At 45.2% G+C, this 26,328-nt stretch overlaps 1 protein-coding gene and 1 long non-coding RNA gene across 6 annotated transcripts; one reads left to right on the plus strand and one right to left on the minus strand.

Annotated features, from left to right (window-relative positions):
* LOC132081812 (uncharacterized) lies at positions 1-25,180 on the minus strand. Of its 4 annotated transcripts, none has more exons than XR_009419737.1 (8): positions 25,106-25,158; positions 24,272-24,380; positions 22,028-22,125; positions 13,914-14,255; positions 12,897-13,076; positions 9,002-9,088; positions 5,774-8,496; positions 1-1,516 (listed from the first exon to the last, which is right to left on the minus strand). It is a non-coding gene; the product is annotated as an uncharacterized LOC132081812 (long non-coding RNA). The 4 variants fall into 4 exon arrangements; XR_009419738.1 differs by lacking the exon at positions 1-1,516 and having other exon boundaries at positions 5,786-6,860; positions 7,037-8,496; positions 25,106-25,180; XR_009419735.1 differs by lacking the exon at positions 1-1,516 and having other exon boundaries at positions 5,786-8,496; positions 25,106-25,170.
* Positions 6,668-21,563, plus strand: LOC132081811 (myosin heavy chain, skeletal muscle, adult-like). Of its 2 annotated transcripts, none has more exons than XM_059485737.1 (38): positions 6,668-6,874; positions 6,953-7,096; positions 7,188-7,344; positions 7,904-7,931; positions 8,029-8,143; positions 8,229-8,321; positions 8,451-8,514; positions 8,611-8,709; positions 8,811-8,914; positions 9,005-9,143; positions 10,078-10,196; positions 10,296-10,445; positions 10,958-11,128; positions 11,640-11,953; positions 12,060-12,132; positions 12,796-12,883; positions 12,982-13,099; positions 13,362-13,485; positions 13,919-14,055; positions 14,146-14,401; positions 14,951-15,193; positions 15,294-15,470; positions 15,556-15,701; positions 15,789-15,879; positions 15,970-16,359; positions 16,603-16,729; positions 16,823-16,941; positions 17,211-17,407; positions 17,943-18,126; positions 18,206-18,371; positions 18,543-18,667; positions 18,853-19,161; positions 19,265-19,468; positions 19,748-19,873; positions 19,968-20,138; positions 20,230-20,334; positions 20,475-20,570; positions 21,272-21,563. In XM_059485737.1, exons 1-38 carry the CDS (start codon positions 6,668-6,670, stop codon positions 21,422-21,424), a joined length of 5,829 nt encoding a protein of 1,942 aa, XP_059341720.1. In that variant the 3' UTR covers positions 21,425-21,563. The 2 variants fall into 2 exon arrangements, with proteins under 2 accessions (XP_059341720.1, XP_059341719.1); XM_059485736.1 differs by having other exon boundaries at positions 11,640-11,949; positions 12,050-12,132.
* Positions 25,181-26,328: the final 1,148 nt, after the last annotated feature.

A 26,328-nucleotide genomic window follows, 5' to 3' on the forward strand; every position in this document is an offset into this window, starting at 1 on the left:
AATAGGTCACTGAGACCTGAGAAGGCCAAAAGCTTCTTAGGCTTCATATAGAGATAGTAGAAATGTGCTTGTGCTTCTGTCTCCTATTACTGGCAGGGACACACAGGGACATTGTCATTTTCAGTATAGTTTCCCAATTGTAAGTTGTTTTTTCTTCACTGACATGACATTTTTCACCACCTTGGGGTGATTTGTTCCCTAGAAGGTTTCACCACCTGAGTAGAAAATCATGCAGAGGCTGTGTGTCTGAGGAGAGTGGGATGATGACAAATGTCTTGGGTGTGAGGGTCTGCTGTTCCTTTGGACTCACCCAGTACAGCCATTCAGAGAGCCACACAGATCACAGAAGGGTTTGGGTTGAACAGACCTTTAAATCTCACCTAATCCATTCTCTCTGACATGGGCAGGGACGTCATGCTATTTTATTTCCTTCAGTGTTATGATATTGTCAGAAATAACCCACAGAGATGATGTTAGTGCTCTATCATACACATATTTCTGAAAAATCATGCCTGGCAACTCATAATGAAAAAAAAAAAGTTTGAACCACACCCCTAAATTCCTGTTATGGACAAGGAGAAATGCTTACCAGCATGCAGTTACCACTGAGAATATGTCCAGCCTGTAGTATAAGAATCTCCTGTACTCTGCCTGCCCTGCTGCTCCTCACCTGGTGGAGCTCCTTCCTGCTGTGATGTGATGCATTTTGATGCCCCAATGAGCCCCACAGATCTCTGGCTCTGCCTGCAGGTCACTCTGCTCTTCAAGGACTGAAAGCAACCAAAGCCTGCTGCTTCTGCTGAGGACATTTCAGCTGATGTTCATGAGAAGCATTGTTATGGATTTGGTGCTCTGGAGGGATATGCTTTGGCAAGTGCCATGGAATTAACTGTCTGTTGATTGAATGAAGTGAAATAAAATATTTCACTGATAGCCATGGCTTCAGCTGCATGGGAGTGGCCACCTGGACACATCATCAGCCAGAAGGGACACTTGGACTTCCCCAGCCAGAAGGGACACCTTGGAGGGCTGTCTGTCCTAGGGAATCACAGACCATATAGCCTGAGAGTAGCTTCCAGGGGTAAAGACTACAAAAACCCATTCCTTTTCCTGCTGTTGCCCATACAGGCCATTCTTGTGTTTCCAGTTCATGAACTTGATGAGTCTGAGCAGGAAGGAGGGGGGGGTTCCCAGTGGCCAACACACAGCACCTGCAGGAATTTAGCCTTGACCTCCCCAGCCTGACTAAAAAGTGCCTTCTCACTCCTTATCTCTCAGTTAACTACTGGGATGGGGGGAACAAAATGCACATCTTAGGCCCTGGCAGGGAGGGAGCAGCTGTCTGATCTCTGTCTCAAGAAGGATCTATTTTCAGCATGACTGAATCCTTTCTCCTCCATGGGAATGTGCACCTTGATGACACTGCATTGCTGTGCAGCACAGTCTATCCAGAGATGGCTTCCAGCCTGCCTCCTGCCATTTATCTCTGCTGTGCTTTGCTTCTGTGAAGTTCACCCTGAAGAGATGGAAATAGAATGGACAGAATATTAATGGTTCCCAGGAAACATTGCAGTCTTTTTTTTTTTTTTTTTTTTTTTTTGCTTTGAGGTGCTTGCACTTCGTTCAAAAGATTCCTTCCTGGACAGATTTCTCCTCTCTGTACCTGGATAGAGGACACATGGCAAAATTTCTCCTGAAGTAATTTTTGGGGATCTAGAGAGTGAAACTACAGTGAAATTTGAATCATCCATTTCAGATTAGAGACTATTTCTTTGTAAGAAACCACTATACCAGTGTCATATAAATGGTGCTTGGTGGAAGAGAGGAGCTGCATAAATTAAACTAAATCCAAAGCAGATGCTCAGTAACTTAGGCTGCTTTTCAGGGATCCTTATGACAGCTGACCAAACACTTCACTTTCCATGAGCTTTATGTCATACACTACATCAGGGAATGATGGGTTATTTGCCCAACCTTTTTTTTGCACTTGCTCCTGTGTCCTCTTCCAGCCTCCACAAATGTAGTGTCTTTCCCCTGTAGACATTGAGAGTTCATACACTACCTGCATACACAATGCATGCTCTTACAGCTACCATTGCTTTAGCCCTATTTTCCTTCAAAAAGATATTAAAAAACAGCAACTCAAAACACTGAAAGAGAAGTTCTTGTTTTCTGTGTTCTTATTTCGTTAATGCAAAAGAGGAAAAAAGGAAATGGGTATGAATTTAGAGCTTTCAAATGAAAGTAGTTGACATTTTATTATTTTATCTTTTTTTTATAACTTAATCAGCAATATAAACATGGTAGTAAGGTTTGAATCTCTGTGATTCTACAATTGCCATTTAACATTGTGTTTTCTGTGTTAAGGATAGTGTGTAGCTGAGTACTGGTGAGGCAAAACCCTGAGGTGAACCTGGGACCCAATGACACACAAGTGCAAACCCCTGAACCGGGAGAGGAGCAAGCCCAGGCACCAGTAAATGCTGGGTGCTGACCAGGTGAAAAACGGCTTTGCACAAAAAGAACCTGCGGGTTCTGGGGGACAGCAAGTTGAACATGAGCCCACAATGTGTCATTTATGTGAAGAAAGTGAATGGTGTCTGCATGAGGAGTGCTGCAGAGAGAGGTAATCCCTGCCCTTAACTCAGCACTGAGGTCACACGTGGAGTGATGTCCAGTGCTGAGCTCACCAGTATAAGAGAGAAACAGAGCTACTGGAGAGGGTCCAGAAAAGGGCCAGTGACATGAATGAGAGACTGGAGCATCTCCTAAGGGAAGGCTGACAGAGTAGAGACTGTTGAGTCTGGAGAAGAGAATAATCAGGTGAATCATATCCATGGATATAAATACCTGGAGGTGCACAGAGGATGGAACCAGGTCCTTTTATTGTTGCACAGTGACAAGACAAGAAGCAATGAGCACAATCTAGCACACAGATTTTCCTCTGTGAAAATCTGGGAATGCTTTTTTCCTGGAAGGGTGACTGAGCACTGGCACGAGTTTCCCAGAGCTATTGTGAAATCTCAATCCTTGGAGATATTCAAAAGCCATCCGGATGAAAGAATCTCTTTCATTGTTGTGTTCTACTTCACAACCCTCTTCTGAGATTTGGACTGTTTTCGAAAAAGGTTTTATGTTCTACCACTGGTCCATGGGGACCTACTGACACTAAATTTAATCCCCAAATCACTGGTAAGTGTCAATACTTGGAGACACCTCAACTCACTGACTGCTTCCCATTCAAACCAGACCTTCCCTCGGCTGCCTGCCCAGAGCTAGCTGGCTGTGTGCCTCACTCCTGCCTCTTGCACAGCTGGGGCCACATCCTGCACAGCACAACAGCAAAAACCCAAAGAGCTCTCTGGGTAGAATGGCTTTGTTGTTGGCCACTGGAAAGCAATGTCCCCAAAGTCAGGTGATCTAGCCCAGCACTCTCAGCTAAAAAATCACAGAATCATGGCTCTAGGTGGGATGGAGCATGGGGAAGTGCACTGCCTCACTCACAGGGCCTGACCTGCCCTTCCCATATTTTTCCCATATTTAGTTTTCCCATATTTTTTCTTCTCAGAGTCATCTTGTGACATATCCTCATGCATCCCAAAATGTCTCAGGACATCAATCTTTCCAGTCTCTCACACCTGGTTATAGGAAAAGTCCTGGTTAGCCAGGACTGATGATAAATGATGGAGAGTGGCTGGGCAAATTCTTCCCACAGTTCCCTCAGTGGCCTCAGGTGAATTCTGTCTGGCCTCACAGATTTGTGGGTGTTTAAAATCAGGAGGTTGCTGACTAATTCCTCCTGGATTGCAGGGAATCCATTCTGCTCCTCTACCTAACAGCTAAAGGGGCTGGGTGCCCTTCATCAACCACTCCTTCTGTTGATGACTGAGGCAAAGAAGGTGTGAAGTACCTCAGCCTAAATCTGACAGGATATCAATCAACTCACATGACGGTGCTCTGTCCCTAAAACAAGACCAGTTTCTCTCCAGTACGACCAGTAAATCCCCTTCCTTCCCCTCCCCCCCCCCCCCTGCTCCATCAGCATTGTCCAGGCATGTCTGCCACCCCCAGAGCTCTGGTGTACCCGTGGTGTTTTGGATTAAGTGTGCAAGATATTTGTAATGAACTGGAAGTGGCCGACTGAGGATGTATCAGGTAGAGAGCATCTGGGACTGCATGCTGACATGATGTGTTTGTGCATACATCCAATTATTTGTGTAGGTATTACTGAAAAGAGGATTTTCCTGCCATTTGTAAGTAGGTGTGCTGGTTTCACTTGGAAGGCATTTCAAATCAGTTATTCTTCCTAGGGTTAAGGATAAGTTAATTTGCCAGCAAAAGCAGGGAGCATCTTGCTCATTGGCACTAACCCGCAGACCAGGAGTTTCAGCAGGTATAACCCATCACAAAAACAGTTTTTAGAGAATCTCCCACTTATTTCCAATCTGGAGTGTGTGCAGAGAGGCACACAGGCACAGTGTGTGTGTGTGTGTGTGTGTGTGTGTGTGTGTGTGTGTGCGCCCACTCTTCCTGATACCCCTAAAGCTGCCTCACATCTGTCAGAGCCATCAATATCAAAAGCCCAGGTAGAGCCCAGCTTCTCCCTGCTGCAGTGTTTGGCTGACCACCCTGGTGTGCCTGTCACCCTCCTCACCTCTTCTACCTCTTCTACATCTTCTACATCTTTTTCCCTGCACTCTTTTTTTCTTTCAGGGTTAAACAATCAAAACTGTCAAAAAGTTTTAATAACACTAATTTATCTTTTAACATCCTGTTTTATCTATTGTGCTGCTGGGGTAGCTGCAGCAGAGACATACCATGCAATCCATCCCAGGTTGTGCAGTGAGTCGGTGGGAAAGGCAGCAATAAAATCCATAAGTCCTGAATCCAAGTTCTTTAAGTGCTTTGACTAGTCTAGATTCCCTCCTTAACACCCTTGGAAGATTGTTTATAGACGATGTATTCATATAGCCACTAAGACATCAAAATTTTCTAATTATATCTAGTCATGTCAAATGACAATTATGCCCTTAGTTCAGTTTGCCAGACAATGCTTCACCAAAGAGGGTTTGCCAAAATATTTTGACCGAAGAAAGAGGAGGCATCTGCAGCATCTGCAGGCGAGATCGTATAAAATGTCCCTGCAACACGTCTGCCCTGGCTCCACAGAAAGCTCCAAGGTAAGGGATGGGGTCTGCAGGCTGCAGGAAGGGGATGGCAGCCTAATGTGCCCCCACATTCCTGCTGCCTCTGGTGCTCCTGTGCAGGAGGGGACTCCATTACAAATCTCTTTTCAAGGCACCTACCTGCATGTTTTCACTCTTGATTTTTGTGCAGCAGCAATTTGGGAATTGTCATTTCTGTTTTACAGCACTGACCAGCTGCCAGCTCATAAGCCACACATCTGGTGTCACAAGAGGTAAGAAGCTGATTTACCAATTTATAGGAACAGAGACAGATCCTTTTGGGTGGGGTGTCAAGAGGTTTTACTGGTTTGCCCTATATGCAAACCTGGTGGGATTGCAGTAAAAAGTGATGAGGGTGCCCAAGGCTGTGTTTTAAGCCTCTGAGTACTGATGAAAAAGCAGAAAATCCCCATGGGGACATTCATCGCTTCTGCTTAACTGACCTTACATAAATCAAGGAGTGCTGCCTTCCCAACTTTGCTATGGCAGGAAGAGAATGGGACCAGATAAGCACAGCAGGGAAAAAATGCAAAATCCTGTATTCTGCTTAAGAATATATTAATTATTAAATCATCTAACATACAGACCTTCTAACCACCTTTGTAGAGTGCCAGAATTCTCAGCTTTATTAGATATCCATTTTCTTACTCCAGACAAAAAATATATTTATTACCTAAAGAATAAAGAGGGAATAAAATTTTATTGTAGCTAGAGGATTTTCAAGTGCAGTTGGCTAAATTTAGGTACCCTAGATGTTTAATAAATCAAAAGTTTTGAGAATTCTCATGTTCCTAGATTTTTTCAGTAAGTATTTATTTAAGATATTAATAAAGCCTTAGAAATTCCAATTTCAATGACTGAATTTTATTTCACCTAAGTCAGAATTTTGGGGCTCAAATTATTTAAATGTTGTAGTGAAGTGTGACAAATGCATAGAGCAATTTAATTGTGACAGAATATTAAAAGGTCACAAAGTCTGCTCTCTTTGTTTTGTATTTTTTTTTCCAGTGGAGAACTTCATTAGCAAATTATTAATTACCCTACCATTAAATAGGTAAATGTCTTACAGATTCATTGTTTTCCAAAACTGTAGGTCACCTATACTACAGTTTTTCAGTAGTTTTATTTCACTGTTCATCCTTTTTACAATTTCTTCTATTTCCATTCCTAATAGGGATGTCTTAGTGAAACTTGTTCAACAAATTCACTCTTGTCTTACAGGCACAGTATTCTTAAAGCACCAAATCCACAGTTCTGAAAAGGTCATCAATGAATGTTTGAAGACCTAGACTGCATCCATGAAAGCCTCTTGTTTTGACATAAAATTAAGTTTCAAGTTATCTCATGTTAAAGTACCCTGAGAATGAAGAGACACCAAGGCACAGGATGAAAATTTCCCCAAATCTTACAGAAGAAATAATCAGTACCATATTTTTTCTCCTCAGAGTCATTCGCTGAGATATCCTCAGTAAAGGGCAGCCATGGCCTCTGGAGATGCTGAGATGGCTGTTTTTGGGGAGGCAGCTCCTTACCTCCGAAAATCGGAGAAGGAGAGAATTGCAGCCCAGAACAAACCTTTCGATGCCAAGTCATCAGTCTTTGTGGTTCATCCCAAAGAATCCTTTGTGAAAGGGACAATCACGAGCAGGGAATCGGGAAAAGTCACTGTCAAGACTGAAGGGGGAGAGGTGAGTCAAAAACAAGGTTCAAAAACAACATTTGCTTCCCTCACTGGGTTCTTAGCTGACATATAAGGATCTTTGCAGACCCTGACCGTGAAAGATGACCAGATCTTCTCCATGAACCCTCCCAAGTATGACAAAATCGAGGACATGGCCATGATGACCCACCTGCACGAACCCGCTGTGCTGTACAACCTCAAAGAGCGTTACGCAGCCTGGATGATCTACGTAAGTGGCAGCAGCAGCTTCCTCTGGGCAGCCTCAGGAGCTGCTGGGCCAGGCTCAGGGCAAGGCAACGTGCTGTGTCCCTTCCTTGCAGACCTACTCGGGTCTCTTCTGCGTCACTGTCAACCCCTACAAGTGGCTGCCGGTGTACAACCCCGAGGTGGTGTTGGCCTACCGAGGCAAGAAGCGCCAGGAGGCCCCTCCACACATCTTCTCCATCTCTGACAACGCCTATCAGTTCATGCTGACTGGTGAGTGTTTGGCCTCCCTCACAGCAATCTAATCAAAAAAGCGCTGCTGATTTCACTGGAGCATGTGAGAAGCCAGCTGGAGCCACCAAGAAGCATGACTGTGAACTTGGTCGATTTATGCAGTAAACAATTTCAAGTGAAACTGACCTAGGAGCATTCATGAACTTATCATGGTGAATTATTTATATTTAATTGTACAAAATTCTACACTCTCCTACTGCGAAATAGTACTTGGCTCAGTTTTCTACATTTTTTCACTGATAAGAAAGAAAAAGTTATTTTTTCTTGTATTTGAACTTGGGTAGGTACTTTGGTTTCATTTCTTGAGGAAAATTATGTGAAGGAAAATGATACACAGCTTGTCTCAGGTCCAGATGTCTCTGACTGTTCAATGTATCCATTTGGGCTTATGCTTAATACTACTAGGACATAGAAGGGAGTTGGGTAGTCTTGGACTTTTTGAAGAATCCCCAACTTTGGTTTGCAGTTTTACTTCTCATTCAGCTTAGCATTACCCAGACCAGCTGCTAACACATCTGTCATTGTTCTGCTTTCACAGATCGTGAGAACCAGTCCATCCTGATCACGTAGGTACCCCCCTGCGCGGGTCCCTGTGGGGCTGCCCGGTGCCAGGGCCCCTCCTGCCTGACCACGCACCCTCTGCTTCTCTCTTGGCTTTGGCAGCGGAGAATCCGGGGCCGGGAAGACTGTGAACACCAAGCGTGTCATCCAGTACTTTGCAACAATTGCAGCCAGTGGAGACAAGAAGAAAGAGGAGAAGTCATCAGGCAAAATGCAGGTGAGTCAGGAAGGACAGACTGAATGCTTGGCCTGTCATTGCCCTGTCAACCAAACACAGTGACTGAATAATGACATCCCTGCAGGGAACGCTTGAGGATCAAATCATCAGCGCTAACCCACTGCTGGAGGCCTTTGGAAACGCCAAGACTGTGAGGAACGACAACTCCTCACGCTTTGTGAGTTCTTGCTTTGCATAAAATCTCTCCCCTTCATGGCAACACACTTGATGCCTGAACAGTTCTTCATGCAGAGGAGACATCAGCAGAACACATCCAGGCTGACCTGCTGCTGCTTCTGCTTCACAGGGCAAATTCATCAGAATCCACTTTGGTGCCACAGGCAAACTGGCTTCTGCTGACATTGAAACTTGTAAGAGATTCTCCTGGACTGCTCCCATCCCTTCCCAAATTCCCCTTTCTATGTACATTCCCACAAGTGATGAACCCTTTCTACCATCCTTGCCAGATCTGCTGGAGAAGTCCAGAGTCACTTTCCAGCTCAAGGCGGAAAGGAGTTACCACATCTTTTATCAGATCATGTCCAACAAGAAGCCAGAGCTAATTGGTAGGAGACATCCCTGAGCTTTTGAGAGGAAAATCTCTGAACAACATTCAACTCTTTTACAAGATTAATTAAATTTAACCGACAAACACATTTGTTTTCAGAAATGCTCCTCATCACCACCAACCCATTTGACTTCCCTTTTGTGAGTCAAGGTGAGATCACTGTCCCCAGCATTGATGACAAGGAGGAGTTGATGGCAACAGATGTAAGTAATGTACAAGAGGCCAAGGTCAAGAGACACAGGTCATGCATCAGATAACATGCAAATATTTCACTTTGTTCATTGTATTACCAGAGTGCCATTGACATCCTGGGCTTCACTGCTGATGAAAAGACAGCCATCTACAAGCTGACAGGGGCTGTCATGCACTATGGGAACCTGAAATTCAAGCAGAAACCAAGAGAGGAGCAAGCAGAGCCTGAAGGCACTGAAGGTATTATCAAACTCAATAATTAACCCTCTGTAAGCCACTACATATGTTGAAGACAGCAAAAGTTTTTCACTGTTAGACTTCAGATTCCAAAGAAAACAATCATCCAGGAAAAAACAGCTGTCCCTTGTCCTTAGTACATGAAATCCCCTGATTTAAGGACTTACATAACTTATGCTATAAACAATTAATACTTTAAATTGGTCTTCATACTCTTTCAAGAAGTAAGGCATTATGGATGTTCCTTTAGTCATACCTTTGCTGGAATATGGCTTGCAATTGTGAAACAGCCCAGTGATTCAGTTCTAACATGACAGGGAACCATGTTCCCATGCACCTTCACCTATGAGGTGCTCAGGGAAGTCAGCTGTGAGAGGAGTTATTTAATTCCTTGCCTTTGTTGGCATAGGGCCTACAACCTGTCTTCAGTTCTGTAAACAATGCCTCCTCTTGTTAAAGGACAAGGCAGGTGGGGAGCACCCAATAAGTTTTATTGAATATCAGAAACAAAAGCTCAGAAAAGGCTGTAGGATGTGGATTTGAAGGAGAATAGGGATATTATCTCTGCATTCCACTCTAATTATTTTCTGGTTTTGATCACCCGAATGTAGATCAGTACCTGACTGTTATCACTGCAGCTCCTGAGCTGCGTGTGTACTGCACTCAGACTAGCAAGCTTCAGTTTTCAGTTTTGTGCCAGTAGATTTTTGAAAACTTCATTACTTTTTGCATGTTGCAGTGAAAAATTTCAAACTGATTATTTTTAGAAAAGCTCAATGTGCATAATGGCAAGTGTGATGTTACAAAGATTCCCTCTACAAGAGTCTATCAAAAGTTTTCAAAAACTAGAAATTTGAACCATTCAGCCTTTAGGGAATGCTCTAGGATTCAAAGCCTGCTGGACATAAAATTATTCCTTTTTCCTCTGGCTTTTCAGTTGCTGACAAGGCTGCCTACCTGATGGGTCTGAACTCAGCCGACATGCTGAAGGCCCTCTGCTACCCCCGAGTCAAAGTGGGGAATGAATACGTGACCAAGGGCCAAACAGCACAGCAGGTAAGAGACATGCTGCAACCTGTAACCATGTGTAGAATGAATATCCTTTTGATTCTCCTGTGCCTCGTATTGTAACTCCAGGTATTTTTTTCCCTGTAGGTGCACAATGCTGTGGGTGCCTTGGCAAAGGCGCTTTATGAGAGAATGTTCCTGTGGATGGTTGTTCGCATCAATGAACAGCTGGACACGAAGCAGCCCAGGCAGTACTTCATTGGTGTCCTGGACATTGCTGGCTTTGAGATCTTTGATGTAAGTAAGATTTGGTAAGAGCTATTTGGAAGTGACAACTGAATGTTACGATCAATTTGAGAGACATTTTTAAAGAGAACATAATATCATCACATGATTATAGCTATTTGTCTTTTTTAAGTAAAAAAAGGACCTTTCAAAGGACTTGTGCTATTTCAAGATGTGCAAAATCAAAGTACAATATGGTCCAATCAAAAAAGTTCATTGTTTAGATGATCAGGCCCAAGACAGTATAAAGACATGTAATCACAATAGTCCTAAACTTGGGCTCTTTCTCCCAGTAACATGGTCTCATTTTAAACAGGATGTATAATTTATCTTTAAAGTTTGTGAATGAAAACAATTTCCTTGTGGACAATTATTTTGAACCTTTTCTCTTTTTCAAATTGTCATGAAACAGACTGAAGAAATGCATGGGAAGTCAAGTTAACTGCATTCCTTATTTTTAAAAGAGGAGGTCTTGCAATTATTCCTGCATCTTCAAATATGTATCTTTTTTATTTTATTTCCAGTTCAATAGCTTTGAACAGCTGTGCATCAATTTCACCAATGAAAAACTGCAACAGTTCTTCAACCACCACATGTTCGTGCTGGAGCAGGAGGAGTACAAGAAGGAAGGAATTGAATGGACATTCATTGATTTTGGGATGGACCTGGCTGCCTGCATTGAGCTCATTGAGAAGGTATCCTTCCTTTCAAATCAGTTCCATGCATGGAATCTCTTGGTCTCATTTTCCAAAGGGATCTTCTATGTTCATGTTTCCCTTGTGCTGGGTAGCCAAGAGCTGGAACAGCACTCCAGATGTTTCTTCTCAGAGCTGAGTAGAGGGGAAGGATAGAGGGGAAGGATTAACTCCCTTGAGCTGTTAGCAGCACGGTGTAGCTGAGGATGTGTTGGTGCCTTTGCTGCAATGGCTCACGTTCAACTTGTCCAACACATCTGTGTATACTCTGATTTTACAGGGTACATTGTCAACACAAACAAAATTAATTTCTATTTCTTTTATGAGTAATTTTGTGTTCAAAAATGTAAGTATCAGTGTGATCAATACCATTTTCAAGAAGAAAATGGAATTAAATAATAATACTTTCTTATGTGTATTTCAGTCTATGTTCCATTACTGAGCCTAGGTGAAGATCATTATTGCCTTGAAAGATAAATTATAATTGGTTTCTTCTTGTGATTTCTCCCAGCCCATGGGCATCTTCTCCATCCTGGAAGAGGAGTGCATGTTCCCCAAGGCAACTGACACCTCTTTCAAGAACAAGCTCTATGACCAGCACCTGGGCAAGTCCAGCAACTTCCAGAAGCCAAAACCTACCAAAGGCAAGGTTGAGGCCCACTTCTCCCTGGTGCACTATGCTGGCACAGTGGATTACAACATCACTGGGTGGCTGGAGAAGAACAAGGACCCTCTGAATGAAACTGTCATTGGGCTGTACCAGAAATCATCTGTGAAGACCCTGGCTTTACTCTTTGCCAACTATGGTGGAGCAGATGCAGGTTGGTTCTTTGAATTCCATGTTTTCACTGATTTACAGCTTGCAAAAAGGAATCAAAAAAAGTCCAAAAAAATCTAAAATCTGTTTTATTTTCAATTTAGCTGAGGCTAGTGGTGGTGGTGGTGGCAAGAAGGGAGGCAAGAAGAAGGGTTCTTCCTTCCAGACTGTCTCAGCTCTTTTTCGGGTACAGTAAAGAAATCATTATTTCCTCCTAAGTCAAGGAGTAAACCCACCAATTACTACAGCTAGTCTTGTTTTGGCTTGTTTCTGTTAAAAGATTCTGAAGTTCTTGGGCCCCATTCTCCTAGGAATAAATTCAGTCAATGTACTCATACTTCATTTCACTGAATGCACAGTTTTTCCATTTGTTTAAGGCTGGAATTCATCTCAGCACACCCTACAAGACAAATGTGTAATCTAGACATTTAAAACTCAGCTGGTTGGTTTTGTCCCTTTTGCTTTCAGTAGGGAAAACACAAAGGTAGTGTGCTCCATATGACCCTGCCTAAATACCTACTGAAGAATGCTTGACACTGTCTTTTAGGGGTACTGCTTTATCTCTCTGGGTATATCCAATAGAAAATGGATATCTTTTCAAATGAAGGCATTCCACTAGAGTCAGTGAAATGTATTAAAATTCTATATTTAAGAGTACAGTTTTTCCTAAACATTACTCAGATTACTAAGTTAATTATAGCAAATATCTGTGGAAAGTCAGAAAAACTGGTGCAGAGAGCTTGAGTTCAGGGTTCTGCTGATTTTCGTATAGTATCTCATTTAGGAGGACTTGATGCTTACGGCAGAAATGACATTTGCTAATATCAGCTTTTCTTAATGACTCTCCCAGGAGAATTTAAACAAGCTGATGACCAACCTGAGAAGCACCCACCCCCATTTTGTACGGTGCATCATTCCAAATGAAACTAAAACACCTGGTAAGAGACTTACATGTACATTGAAGGTTTTCAGTGTGGTGCAGCTCTTCCTCACTGTATTACAGAACATGGCATGTATTTGTGCTCTGCATTGCCAGGTGCCATGGAGCACGAGCTGGTGCTGCATCAGCTGCGCTGTAACGGCGTGCTTGAAGGGATCAGGATCTGCAGGAAAGGATTTCCCAACAGAGTCCTGTATGCAGATTTTAAACAGAGGTCAGACTTCATTCTCTTACTGGATCACCTTACCCATCTTAGCTTTTGAAATCTAACCTTCCCCTCCTGTGCCTAAAGTCTTCCCTAAAGTTTCAGTTTAACAAGTGCTGTTTATTCTCAACAGTTCTTGAGACTCTTTCTTGCTGTGTACCTGCCAGCTGGTCTCAACAACAGACCTCTTCATATTCACAGAATCACTTAGGTTGGAAAAGACCCTTAATATTCTGGAGTTCAAAGCAAGTCCTTCCATTTTCTTTCTCAGATACAAAGTATTAAATGCCAGTGCTATCCCAGAGGGACAGTTCATTGACAGCAAGAAGGCATGTGAGAAACTTCTTGGATCGATTGACATAGACCATACTCAATACAAATTCGGTCACACTAAGGTAAAAGATTGTTTGCTTCAAGTGCTACGTGGTTTTGGTTAGCATGGTTTAATACTGACACTCAGATACTCCAGAGAGCACATGAAATGATCCAATAGGGTGTAAGAAATATTGTAAAATAAATCAACCAGATTCTTGATTACTCAACACTGAATGAACTGAAATTCATGGTATTAGGATGATTTAATTAAGGGTTAATCAAGTTCCTATTTAAGACAAAGTTGTCGAATAAAAGAATCATGGGTGAATAAAAATCAAAGAAAAATATCTGGGTATTATAGTTCCTCAACTGCAAGTAACCAGAAGCCTGGAGTTATAAAAGAGTGTCTGCCACCACATATACTCTTTGTGGGTTTGATTTTAACTTCCATAGAGTATGGGGGCAGGGTATCAGGCTACTGACACTGCATCTGTTTTCTTGTTCTCACCTAAGGTGTTCTTCAAAGCTGGGCTGGTAGGCCTTTTGGAAGAGATGAGAGATGAGAAGCTGGCACAGCTCATCACCCGCACCCAGGCCAGATGCAGGGGCTTCCTGGCGAGGATGGAGTACCAGAAAATGGTGGAGAGAAGGTAGACTTATCTTTAGATCAGGGTCACTGTACTTGGTTTATTGTGTCATCGTGGTGTAAATATGGAATATTAATTTAACTTATCTTTCAGGGAGTCCATCTTCTGCATCCAGTACAACATTCGTGCATTCATGAATGTCAAACACTGGCCGTGGATGAAGCTGTTCTTCAAGATCAAGCCCTTGCTGAAGAGTGCAGAGTCTGAGAAGGAAATGGCCAACATGAAACAAGAATTTGAGAAAACCAAGGAAGAGCTTGCGAAGTCTGAGGCAAAGCGGAAGGAGCTGGAGGAGAAAATGGTGAAACTGGTGCAGGAGAAAAATGACCTGCAGCTCCAGGTTCAGTCTGTGAGTACCACCATCAGGCATTCTCCTAATTCTACTGTGACTATCAGGTTGCTATTTACAAGTACATTTTCAAACCAAATAGAAACTTTGATTTAGTTTAGTTCAATTGTAGTTCTTTTAGTGGTGCTCTAAAAGGTATAACTAGCTTCTATAAGGACTGCGAGGTATCTGCAGTCAAAATATTACTTAGTAGAAAAGTGACACTTTTCTACAGTACACACTGAGATATTCTTATATTTTATGCTTATCATGCACTTTGATCCTATGTTTGATATTATGAGATAATATTGGACTCTATACCCTGCACAAATACATAAATACTCATATCTTCAGGTAGATTGCAAAGGAATTTACTTGGTTTTAGCTTTTAAACCTGTCTGCTTCAAAACTAAAAATATAAAAATCAATTTTATATTATAAGTCATTCTGTTGGAAAGTGAATCAAATTTTAAACTACAAAACTGCTATCCAAGACCATGCACTATGAAGATTAGGTATCTCAATATTCCCTGAAAAAGCATATGCCTAAAAATGGCATCTCCTTACCAGGAAGCTGATGCTTTGGCTGATGCTGAGGAAAGGTGCGATCAGCTCATCAAAACCAAAATCCAGCTGGAAGCCAAAGTCAAGGAGGTGACAGAAAGGGCTGAAGAAGAAGAGGAAATTAATGCTGAGTTGACAGCCAAGAAGAGGAAGCTGGAGGATGAATGTTCAGAGCTGAAGAAAGATATTGATGACCTTGAGCTAACACTGGCCAAGGTGGAGAAGGAAAAACATGCCACTGAAAACAAGGTATGAGGTAGAACCTGTCACTTGCACTCTGGAAAAACTTGTCTTGTTAGAAAGTTTCAAGCGCCATTTTCTGTCTGTGCTTGCTCCCTTCTTCTCAAAGGTGAAAAACCTGACTGAGGAGATGGCAGCCCTGGATGAGACGATTGTGAAGCTGACAAAGGAGAAGAAAGCCCTCCAAGAGGCGCATCAGCAGACCCTGGATGACCTGCAGGCAGAGGAAGACAAAGTCAATACTCTGACCAAAGCCAAGATCAAGCTGGAACAGCAAGTGGATGATGTAAGCACACAGATATAGAACAGGAAGAGGACAGGTATGGAGTCCAAGCTGGCTGGCAGAGCCCTGATGGTCTTGTTGTGTTTAGCTGGAAGGGTCCCTGGAGCAAGAGAAGAAACTGCGCATGGACCTGGAGAGAGCAAAGAGGAAACTGGAAGGAGACCTGAAGCTGGCCCAGGACAGCATCATGGATTTGGAGAATGATAAGCAGCAGCTGGATGAGAAACTGAAGAAGTAAGTGTGGCTCTGGGGCACCTGAGTGCTGGACTGCAGCACTTGTCTTGTTTCTTTGTGATCTAACACAGTTCACTTGTCCCAAAGGAAAGACTTTGAAATCAGCCAGATCCAGAGCAAGATCGAGGATGAGCAACTTCTAGGCATGCAATTTCAGAAGAAGATCAAGGAGCTGCAGGCAAGTCTCTGTGCCTTTTGCCCTGCCTTGCTCAGGCTCAGCTCAGGCAGGAGGAGGGCACGGCTGTGAAGGGTCCCTGCTGTTCTGCAGGCCCGCATTGAGGAGCTGGAGGAGGAGATTGAGGCAGAGCGAACCTCTCGCGCTAAAGCAGAGAAGCATCGCGCTGACCTGTCCAGGGAGCTGGAGGAGATCAGCGAGCGCCTGGAAGAAGCAGGAGGGGCCACAGCAGCTCAGGTGGAGATGAACAAGAAGCGTGAGGCAGAGTTCCAGAAGATGCGCCGTGACCTGGAAGAGGCCACGCTGCAGCACGAAGCCACGGCTGCTGCCCTGCGCAAGAAGCACGCGGACAGCACAGCTGAGCTGGGCGAGCAGATTGACAACCTGCAACGCGTGAAGCAGAAGCTGGAGAAGGAGAAGAGTGAGATGAAGATGGAGATTGATGACTTGGCCAGTAACATAGAGTCTGTGTCTAAAGCCAAGGTACACAATTATATTTATTAGGAATTTGATAGCAATGTGGTATTTTTTCTTTAATCTTATATGGTGTAATTTTTATCAGGTTGTATTATAAATGCTTTCTCCAAATCTCATGTGTAGAAGTTTGGGTGCATGCACAGTCCCAAGATGTCAACTGCATCTTCTGGACATATTTTCCTGCTAAAACAAAGCAGGATCAAGGTATTTACTCTTTTTTTTTTTTTTTAATGTACAATTGATATCTAGGCAAATCTGGAGAAGATGTGCCGCACTCTGGAAGACCAGCTGAGCGAGTATAAAACAAAGGAGGAGCAGAATCAGCGCATGATTAGCGATCTTAGTGCTCAGAGAGCTCGTCTCCAGACAGAATCTGGTACAGCCTTTCCATCTGTAATTTGGAAATGGAGAACCCCATAAATTGCTGTCTTGGCTCTTAAAATTTTATCTCAATTGCAAACTTTTTTAGGTGAATATGGACGCCAGGTGGAAGAAAAAGATGCTTTAATTTCTCAGCTGTCTAGAGGGAAACAGGCTTTCACCCAGCAGATTGAAGAACTGAAGCGGCAGCTAGAGGAGGAGATCAAGGTGAAGATACTCACATTACATATGAAATAAATATTTGACATAATACTGTTTTTTGGAAAATGTTCAAGGCTTCAAAAGGTGATTTAATTAAAAGTTCAAACCATTCCTTTAGACGATGCAATCCAGGCCCTTGCAGTGCAGGACTCCCATGTTTTTATGAGGCAGTCAGTTAACCTCTATCTCTTTGGGACCTTTATCAGTGTATAAGTACCAGTGAGAGAAATTTCTCAGGAAACACCTACTCCTTATCGCCATATTTTTACCACCAGGCCAAGAACGCCCTGGCCCATGCCCTCCAGTCTGCTCGCCATGACTGTGACTTGCTCCGTGAACAATATGAGGAGGAGCAGGAGGCCAAAGGGGAGCTGCAGCGAGCCCTGTCCAAGGCCAACAGTGAAGTGGCCCAGTGGAGAACCAAATACGAGACGGACGCGATTCAGCGCACGGAGGAGCTTGAGGAGGCCAAGTATGTGAGCTTTTTGTGGAAGGTCAGCATAAGTCAATAAGAGAAACTTAAAGACATCACTGAGATTTCCAAAGGCAAAAGCCTGGTAGAAGGTTGAGGAGTTCTATGAAAGGGAAAAACACAAGGAAAACAGGCTATATGACAAAGAATGAAGGGAAAGGACCTGTACGGGATTGTGCAAAGTGTAGAGGGATAGCAAGACTGCAGAGAAGCTGTGGCTGCCCTATCCATGGAAGTGTTCAAGGCCAGTCTGGATAGGACTTGGAGCAAACTGGTCTATTGGAAGGTGTCGCTGCCCAAGGCATGGAATTAATGGATTTTTGATGTCCCGTCCAACATAACACAAAAAATTCTGTGACTCTATGACTCTATGAAGACTTTGGGGAAATGAAATAGGAACAAATGACTGGAAGGGATAGGCTCTGCACCATGTGCAATAGTGCCAAATAATAAGAAGTGTCTCAGTGCCCTGCTGAGTATGATAATCAATGTCCACCAACATTTTCAGTTAAGAACCGTGCTTACTACTTCCCAGGAAGAAGCTTGCCCAGCGCCTGCAGGAGGCAGAGGAGCATGTTGAGGCTGTCAATGCCAAATGTGCCTCTCTGGAGAAGACAAAGCAGAGGCTGCAGAATGAAGTGGAGGACCTGATGATTGACGTGGAGAGATCCAATGCTGCCTGTGCTGCTCTGGATAAGAAGCAGAAGAACTTTGACAAGGTCTTTTGGCCTCCAGCACCTGGCCAGAGCAGGGCCTTGTGATGGCCACAGCCCTACTCACCCCCCTGTTTCTCTTCAGGTCCTGGCAGAATGGAAGCAGAAGTATGAGGAAACGCAGGCTGAGCTGGAGGCCTCGCAGAAGGAGTCGCGCTCTCTGAGCACGGAGCTGTTCAAGATGAAGAATGCCTATGAGGAGTCCTTGGACCACCTGGAAACAATGAAGCGGGAGAACAAGAACTTGCAGCGTAAGTCCCTGGCCCTCTGCTCCTCCCTGGCCTTTCTCACTATCAGCCATTCCCATCATTGTTCATGGCTCTGTGCCTGCAGGTCTGCAGAGATGCCTGTCCCCTTGGTGGGGCAGAGCCCTTCCCATTCTGCTCTGTGCCTGACCATGCCATTGATCTTTGTTCCCACAGAGGAGATTTCCGACCTCACGGAGCAGATTGCGGAGGGAGGAAAGGCCATTCATGAGCTGGAGAAAGTGAAGAAGCAGATTGAGCAGGAGAAATCTGAAATCCAGGCTGCTCTGGAGGAAGCAGAGGTATATGACCATAATAACTGGTGTCTTCATTAAACAAATGAAGAAATAGGGTGGAAAGGGCCTGGGTTGTCTTCTCTTCTGGCTGGAGAGTGCAGACAGCTGAGATCTCTGCAAATTTTTTGTCATGCCCTAAAAGGAAGCAGTAGGTTTATTGATGTTATCAATGCTTGTGTCCACTTGTCCAGGCCTCCCTGGAACATGAGGAGGGGAAGATCCTGCGCCTGCAGCTTGAACTCAACCAGGTGAAGGCTGAGATTGACAGGAAGATAGCAGAGAAAGATGAGGAGATTGACCAGATGAAGAGAAACCACCTGCGAGTTGTGGAGTCCTTGCAGAGCAGTTTGGATGCTGAGATCAGGAGCAGGAATGAAGCCCTGAGACTGAAGAAGAAGATGGAGGGAGACCTGAATGAAATGGAGATCCAGCTGAGCCATGCCAACCGTGTGGCTGCAGAGGCACAGAAGAATCTGAGAAATACACAGGGAGTGCTCAAGGTTCATTCAGCAAAGCTACAGAAAGATAAAAATGAGATGCCTAACATTTTTGCCACTCAAGTGCACACTTACACATCGTAATTTCTTTTCTCTTTCTTACCAGGACACCCAGATCCATCTGGATGATGCTCTCAGGACACAGGATGACCTGAAGGAGCAGGTGGCCATGGTGGAGCGCAGAGCAAACCTGCTGCAGGCTGAAATTGAGGAGCTCCGGGCAGCCCTGGAGCAGACGGAGCGGTCGAGGAAATTGGCTGAGCAGGAGCTTCTGGATGCCACAGAACGTGTGCAGCTCCTGCACACCCAGGTCAGGGAACAAAGAGCTCTCTTGATACTGACCAAACACAGAGGGCTAGAATTTACCAGAGAACCAGCAGTAGAAATTCCTTAAAACTCCTCTCCCCAAGGAGAGGCATGTTTTACATATCTTCGCCAAGCCCACCTCTGACATTTTGTAAACAACCATTTTAACAATAATTCCAGAGTAAGAATTGGAATCTGGAAGGGGAACGTCTTTGTTCAGGCAGAAGGTGCATTATGGCTGGTTTTAGAATTCAACTCCTGCCATGTACTTCCCATTGCACAGAACACCAGCCTGATCAACACCAAGAAGAAGCTGGAAACGGACATTGCCCAGATCCAGGGCGAAATGGAGGATACCATCCAGGAAGCCCGCAATGCTGAGGAGAAGGCCAAGAAGGCCATCACAGATGTGAGTTGGGCGCTCCTGGCATTGCTGATGGTGAATGTACTCTCCCCAAAATATCTCCCGTCCCAAAATGGCTTTGACCTTTTGCTCTGATCAGGCGGCCATGATGGCAGAAGAGCTGAAGAAGGAGCAGGACACCAGTGCCCACCTGGAGAGGATGAAGAAGAACCTGGACCAGACGGTGAAGGACCTGCAGCTTCGTCTGGATGAGGCCGAGCAGCTGGCACTGAAGGGAGGGAAGAAGCAGATCCAGAAGCTGGAGGCCAGGGTGTGTAGGGCTGGGGCTGTGCCTGAGGGAGCGTGTCCCTCCTTGGAGAGACATTGGCAGGGCAGCTGCAGGGCTGGGCTTGTCCTTGCAGGTGCGGGAGCTGGAAGGGGAGGTTGATGCTGAGCAGAAGCGCAGCGCTGAAGCCGTGAAGGGTGTGCGCAAGTACGAGCGCAGGGTGAAGGAACTCACCTACCAGGTAAGGCAGGAGCTCTCCTGCTCTCACCGGGCTTTCTCACAGTGAGTCACATTTTGCACACACCATCCCCAAGGGGAATTGTTAACCTCATGTAATGCAGAACCAAGAATTTACTTTCTTTCCTGTTTGTCAAACGTTAGTCTGAGGAAGACAGGAAGAATATTCTCAGGCTGCAGGATCTGGTAGACAAGCTGCAAATGAAAGTGAAATCCTACAAGAGACAATCTGAGGAGGCCGTAAGTATCTCTCTGAGTGCTTGGCAAGAATCACTTTCCCAGAAGGTAGTTTGGCCATTGAGTAGACAAATATAAGAAATTTCGAAGATGCCAATGGAGATGCTCATCAATTTCACATGCTTTCAAATTCTCTAAAAGGCTCACAAAGTAGACTCGCCTTTGAGAATGAAAACAATGAGCCTTTAAGAAGACTTCTGAGGAGGGCAAATGCACATAGCATTTTTTGCATTAGAAGCACAAAGCAACCTGTAAGGATTTTTATGAATTATACCAGCAATACAATATATATAAAGAAATTTTGGAAATACCTTATTTTTAGAATTTTTGATAGCAGAAAGGGAAGGTGTAGGCAGTCCCACCCCAAACCATTTTGCATTTCGCTTTTAGAATATTGCAAGGAAACTTTGCTTGTTTCTGGGCATGCAGCATTCAGGGATGGACTGAGGATCCTACAGCCCCTGAATTTATGATTGTCTGAGCACGGCTTCTTCCACAGCTGTGGAAACAGTCCTGCCCAGAATAGGGCTTCTGAGTTAGTTAAGGGGATATGTAAGAATGACCCTGAGATCTCATCAATCTCACTGTGAGACTTTGTACAAGCAGTGGTGGGTGGAGTTTGGAGGTTTGTGACTTTGCCAGGTCAAGGCCCAGAAGGAATGAAAACCCCAAACTTCTCACTAACACCTCCTTCTCCCTCTCAGGAGCAGCTGTCCAATGTGAACCTGTCCAAGTTCCGCAAGATCCAGCACGAGCTGGAGGAGGCCGAGGAGCGGGCTGACATTGCAGAGTCACAGGTCAACAAGCTCCGAGCCAAGAGCCGCGAGTTCCATAGGAGGATAGAAGAGGAAGAGTGAGCATGTCACCAGGCAGCAAAGTGACCTGAGGGCTGCACAAAATGTGAACCTCTTGGTCACTTTTTTTCTTCTGCCGTGAGCCTTAGTACCCACCTCAGTGTCTAGTGAATAAAAATTATAGTAGATTCTTCTGCATACACACTGTGGTCAGTGGTTTTGTTCTTCTTTGGGTTTTGTCTTCCTTGGGCAATTGCATTGCAGAAGAAGTTTCCTTACTTTTCCTCTCTGGGACAAGGGAGAAGCAGGGGTCAGTGCTGGATTGAGGATCTGCAAACTTAGAGACTGGCCACTCCTGAAAAATCCAGCCTGTGCCCTCTCCTGTCTCAAGCAGCTCTTTGTCCAGCTCCTGCCTTCAGATCCTCCTAATGCTTCTGCCATTGTCCTTTCAGCACAGCTCCTTTCCCATGTGAGAATCAAGAGAGGGTGATCCTTTTGCTTTTTCTTTTCCTACTCTTGTTTGTGATGCAGGCCGTCACAAAACCTAAGCCCCGGTTTAGGTTTTGTTTTTCAACAATCTCAACACTGAAGAGAAGTTGAAACTGACCACTCTGATATTTTTTTGTTACACCCATGACAGCAATGTCCCAAGGGCTCTCATCTTACCTGGTTCCCAAGTGCAGCCTCAGCAGCTCTTGCTGGGAAGTCCAGCCTGATTCCAGTGTCACTAAAATGCATTGACAACCAGAACCTGTCAGTGTTGTCTATGGAGAGAAATGGGAGATTGTTCTTTAGGAGCAGACCTCAGGTTTCAACCCACACCCTTCAGAATGCCACCCAAGGCCCTGCAGAGATGCCAGACTAGTACTTCCTTCTCATGACACTGTACAACTTTTCCCCAGGGCTCCTTGGCAGAATCCTAAACTTTTTCCTCCCTCCTGGCATGAACGTTTGGGTGCCCAACCTCACCTAGAGGCCGCCTGCTCCTCTTGGGAGCAGTCCCACCTGAGGGCATTTCCAAAGCTTCAGGTAGGTCTGCATAGAGTCTAGAGGGCACATAAAATCTGTGAGTATGTCTTGACTGTAATTGCTGGTACAAGCATTAACCTCAGAGACTCAGGGACAGGAGCACACCCTGAGGCAGGGCCTGCCCTGAGCACAGCTGGGCACTGCTGATGACACTGAGGGCTGCCCTGCCACACCAGCAAACTCACAGCTGCCTTTGCCCTCAACTCCTGCACTCCCAGGCCACACAAAACTGCCCCTCAGCCTCCACAAGAGCCAGTGCTGGAGGAGGGGACAAGGCCCAAAGGAGCTTTGGAGGAGGCCCATGGCAGGAGGATCGGCCCATCATGTGTCTCCTTTCACGCTCAATGCCAAAGCCCAAAATAACCCCACTCTCCCAAGGCTCCTGTACGGGTCGTGCCTGTTTGTGGGGATGATCTGCTTCCACTAATAGCGCCTGAAGACATTCCTGGGCGGGTAGGCTGCCTTGTGTGTGGCACTGCAACGTGCTGCCCTGGAGGAGCTGGACACGTGTGCTGTGTCCCAAGGCAGCAGCTGCTATTCTTGTCCCAGAGAGACTCAGTGCAGCACAGCTCCATTGCCAGCTGAAAGGTTAAACACCAGAATGGGGCCCGAGCGTGCTCTCCCTGCTCAGAGACTGAATCCAGAGTGTTCCCCTTTGGAGCCCATGCAAAGGCCCTGTGCCAGCCCAGTGCCATGGCCATCCCCTGCTGGGATGTGCTGTTCCATGGGCAGCACAGCAGCTGCCCAGGTACTTCCAACAGCTAGCATTTCACAGCTGCCATCCTGGAGTTCCTGGGTGAGGATGAAGTCTGAGGCAGGGCCTGCTCTGAGGTTCAGCTGCTATCCATGTCCCTTTGCTCAAGCTGTGCTTTCCCAGCCCTCATGTAGGGAAGGATGTAGGGCTGTACTCCAGAGTACGGCCTGGAGTGTCCCGGGAGTATCAGGGCTGCAGGAGAAGCCCTGGCCGGGCTGGTGCCTCTGACATGATGGTTATGGAGACTCAGCCCTGCCTGCACCTTGACTCCCCTGGCCCTCTGGAGAGCTCAGGAAAGCCGTGTCCCAGCCAGGGACAGTGACCATGGGCAATCAAAGGACACTGAGCCCAGGACATCAGCTGGGATGGTGGCTGTGCCATTCCCCTCAGGCCTTGGCTGTTGCTCTGACAGCATAGGTGGCATCAGCTTTCTCCTCAGCTTGGGCCTTGTCACTTGACAGAAGTTCCTTTAGGATCCTTGGCAGGAAGCCAACAGCATTATTCCTGGTGAGAGGAGCAGGGGTTGCCAGTCCCAGGGCCCCATCAGGCTCCTGTCAGTCACAGGGAGCTCCCGGACAGCAGCTGACCAGGCCTCTGCTCCAGCACCCAGTGCCAGGGGATGGCAGCCTGGAGCCATGGAGGGGACCCTGCTCAGGGCCCTGCTCCACTGCAGACCAGCAGGGAGATCTCACTTTCTATGGGTTGGCCTTGGTCAGTAGAGGATCACAGTAACATCACCTATGTTCAGGTAACACTTAGGAGTTCAGCAAATGAACATTTGAGAAATGAATCAGTTAAAATTCCTCCATGAGCTGTTAAGTAGTTAGACACTGCATTCTGCTCAGGGATTCCATAAATACAAATTACTGGAGGTAGGAGAGTTCTGTACAAGTGCCATTCTATGCTGATGATCCTTCCTGAGCATCACTTTCAAAGGCAGGAAGTTGGGCTACACAAACCTTTGATCTCACAAGGATATCTTATTTTAGGTTATGACAGAGTTTCCTGCAGAGGTTAATACCATGCTCCTTCATTGTTTCCTTTTCCTTCCCCTTCCTTCCTGCTGTCATAGTTACTCGCTGCTTCAATTACCTCTTCCTGCCTGCCAGGTTGCCCACCCCACTCACCTGCTGTGTAATTAGAGCTCCTCAGCTGCTTGGCAGGGGATAGAAAGGGCATCCCGAGCGTCACCTCTCTGGATGGGATCTCCTGCCCAGACCTCTTCCGCTGATGTGCCTATGGATACAAGATGAGTGTGAATCGCAGCACACGAGCGGCATGCTCTTGAAACTACCCATCCTCTAATCCCAGATTATGGATTTATTTGCCTCTCATGTTCAGTTATTCAATTTATTTGCCTCTCATGTTCAGCTTAAACGCACTCCAAGACTTCCAAGAATACCACTCTGTGGGAACCTACTTGGAAACAAATTTATAATTAAAGCTCCCCCCCTAGGACAGGTGCATTCCATTTATTTGACATGTAGTGGATGTAAATCACATTAAGATCGACAAAAGTTAATTTCTGACTAGAGCAGAAGGGACAGCAAGGCCATCACAGCCCCTCCATGGCCAGCCAGTGACATTCAACTTATCTCCACAGGTTCTCACACTTACACTCAGAAATTTTGAACATTTCTTCACATTTGCCATGGTAGAGAATGGGTGGCCTATTCTTTACCTGCAGCTTTTAAGTCTTACCAGTTATGGTCCTCAGTGGTTCTTCCTCAAAACTCATTTATTGCTTCCAGAAATTGCCTCAGCCTATTCCTTAAGCCACATTTATTAGATATGTTAGTTCAATGGCAAATTTACTAATCAGATGTCGCATCCAAAATTACGGACTGAGCATGTTCTCCTCATAACACTGAGCATCTTTCAACATAACATTGAAAGCATGAACCTTAATGGAGTGACACTGAATTGAAAGCCAATCTTTTATAAGGAAAATGTGCTCTTACCCTCTCCAGGGTGTCCAGTCATATCCCAGCAGAAGTACGGGGGTGAGCAGTGCTGCTACAGAGCAGTGCTCTGACATTTCTGCTTGCCTTCTGCTAACATTCCTGGAAGCTCTCATTTTACACAGAGGGCAGCAGAAAAGCTGCTGCAGCAGGGGCTGAGCATTCCCTCTCAGACTGTCCATGACAGGCTGCAGAGAAAACTGACCTCTCTAGGCAGGCCCTACCTTAATGACAGCAGGGCCAGCGGCAAACAAAAAAAATCCTGCAAGGATTTGAGATCCCTTTTTTCTGGCAGTGGGGGGAAATAATGAGCAAGTCAGTCAGACTCCTTGCTCCACCATTGCTCTTTCTAGAAGAGTTATAAGTGATTCTAATCGACATGATTTTTGTATCTGCTACTGTCACTATCTCAGCCTCTGCTGTTTTGAGGTGATGGCGATGTTTTTTACCTCAAAAGTGCTGCATGCTGATGCCCTGCTTCTAGAATTCAAATGTTGCCACTTATTTTGGAGGTATAGTATTCCTTACAGAGTGTGACAAGAAAAAACATTAGACCAGAAAGTGATATTCTAGCAGCTAGGTCTCACATTGCAATAATGTTTTTTAAGGCAGAATCAAGGCACCAAACAACATACCTTTTTTTTTTCCTAGAATATAAGGACACTGATACTAAATACTCATTTCCCAATAGAAGTGAATTTAGGCAATCTATACTGAAACTATATCCTTTTCTTGAAAGATTCCTGCAAATCCTAGCTAATAACTAAGGGGAGGACTTGGCAATGACTGTCACTCAGTATTCTGGGCATAATGCCAAACAGTTTAGCAGACACAGGGAAAATAAAAGAGATGAAGGTGGTGTGTCAGTACCCTAAAGAGACTGCAGAAATAAAAGCAGGAAAAGAAATCAGAACAATTGCTCCTCCTCTTGCCCTGTACTCTCCAAAATGTGACGGAGTCATGAGGTCTCCATTTGGGTTGGAAAAGACCTCTAAAATCATTATGTTTAACCATTACCCCAGCACTACCAAGTCTACTATTAAACCATGTCCCCACACAACTTTTAACTCTCTCCAGGGATGGGGAGTCCAGCACTGCCCTGGGCAGCCTGTTCCAGGGCTTGACAACCCTTTCAGAGAAGAAGGAGTTGGACTTCCTTAACACGATGTCACTTCACTCCCTGGAGGAGGACTCAGCAAAGCCAACCACTTGCCCTCTCCAGG

The sequence above is a fragment of the Ammospiza nelsoni genome, chromosome 19, assembly GCF_027579445.1.
Source record: "Ammospiza nelsoni isolate bAmmNel1 chromosome 19, bAmmNel1.pri, whole genome shotgun sequence".
Taxonomy (NCBI): domain Eukaryota; kingdom Metazoa; phylum Chordata; class Aves; order Passeriformes; family Passerellidae; genus Ammospiza; species Ammospiza nelsoni.

Excerpts from the sequence above, each read along its gene's own strand:
- LOC132081811 (XM_059485736.1), top strand. The coding sequence starts at position 6,668 with ATGGCCTCTGGAGATGCTGAGATGGCTGTTTTTGGGGAGGCAGCTCCT. Across the intron at positions 11,129-11,639 it reads GCATTGAGCTCATTGAGAAG|CCCATGGGCATCTTCTCCAT; the intron begins GTATCCTTCCTT and ends GATTTCTCCCAG. Across the intron at positions 11,950-12,049 it reads CTATGGTGGAGCAGATGCAG|CTGAGGCTAGTGGTGGTGGT; the intron begins GTTGGTTCTTTG and ends TTTTCAATTTAG.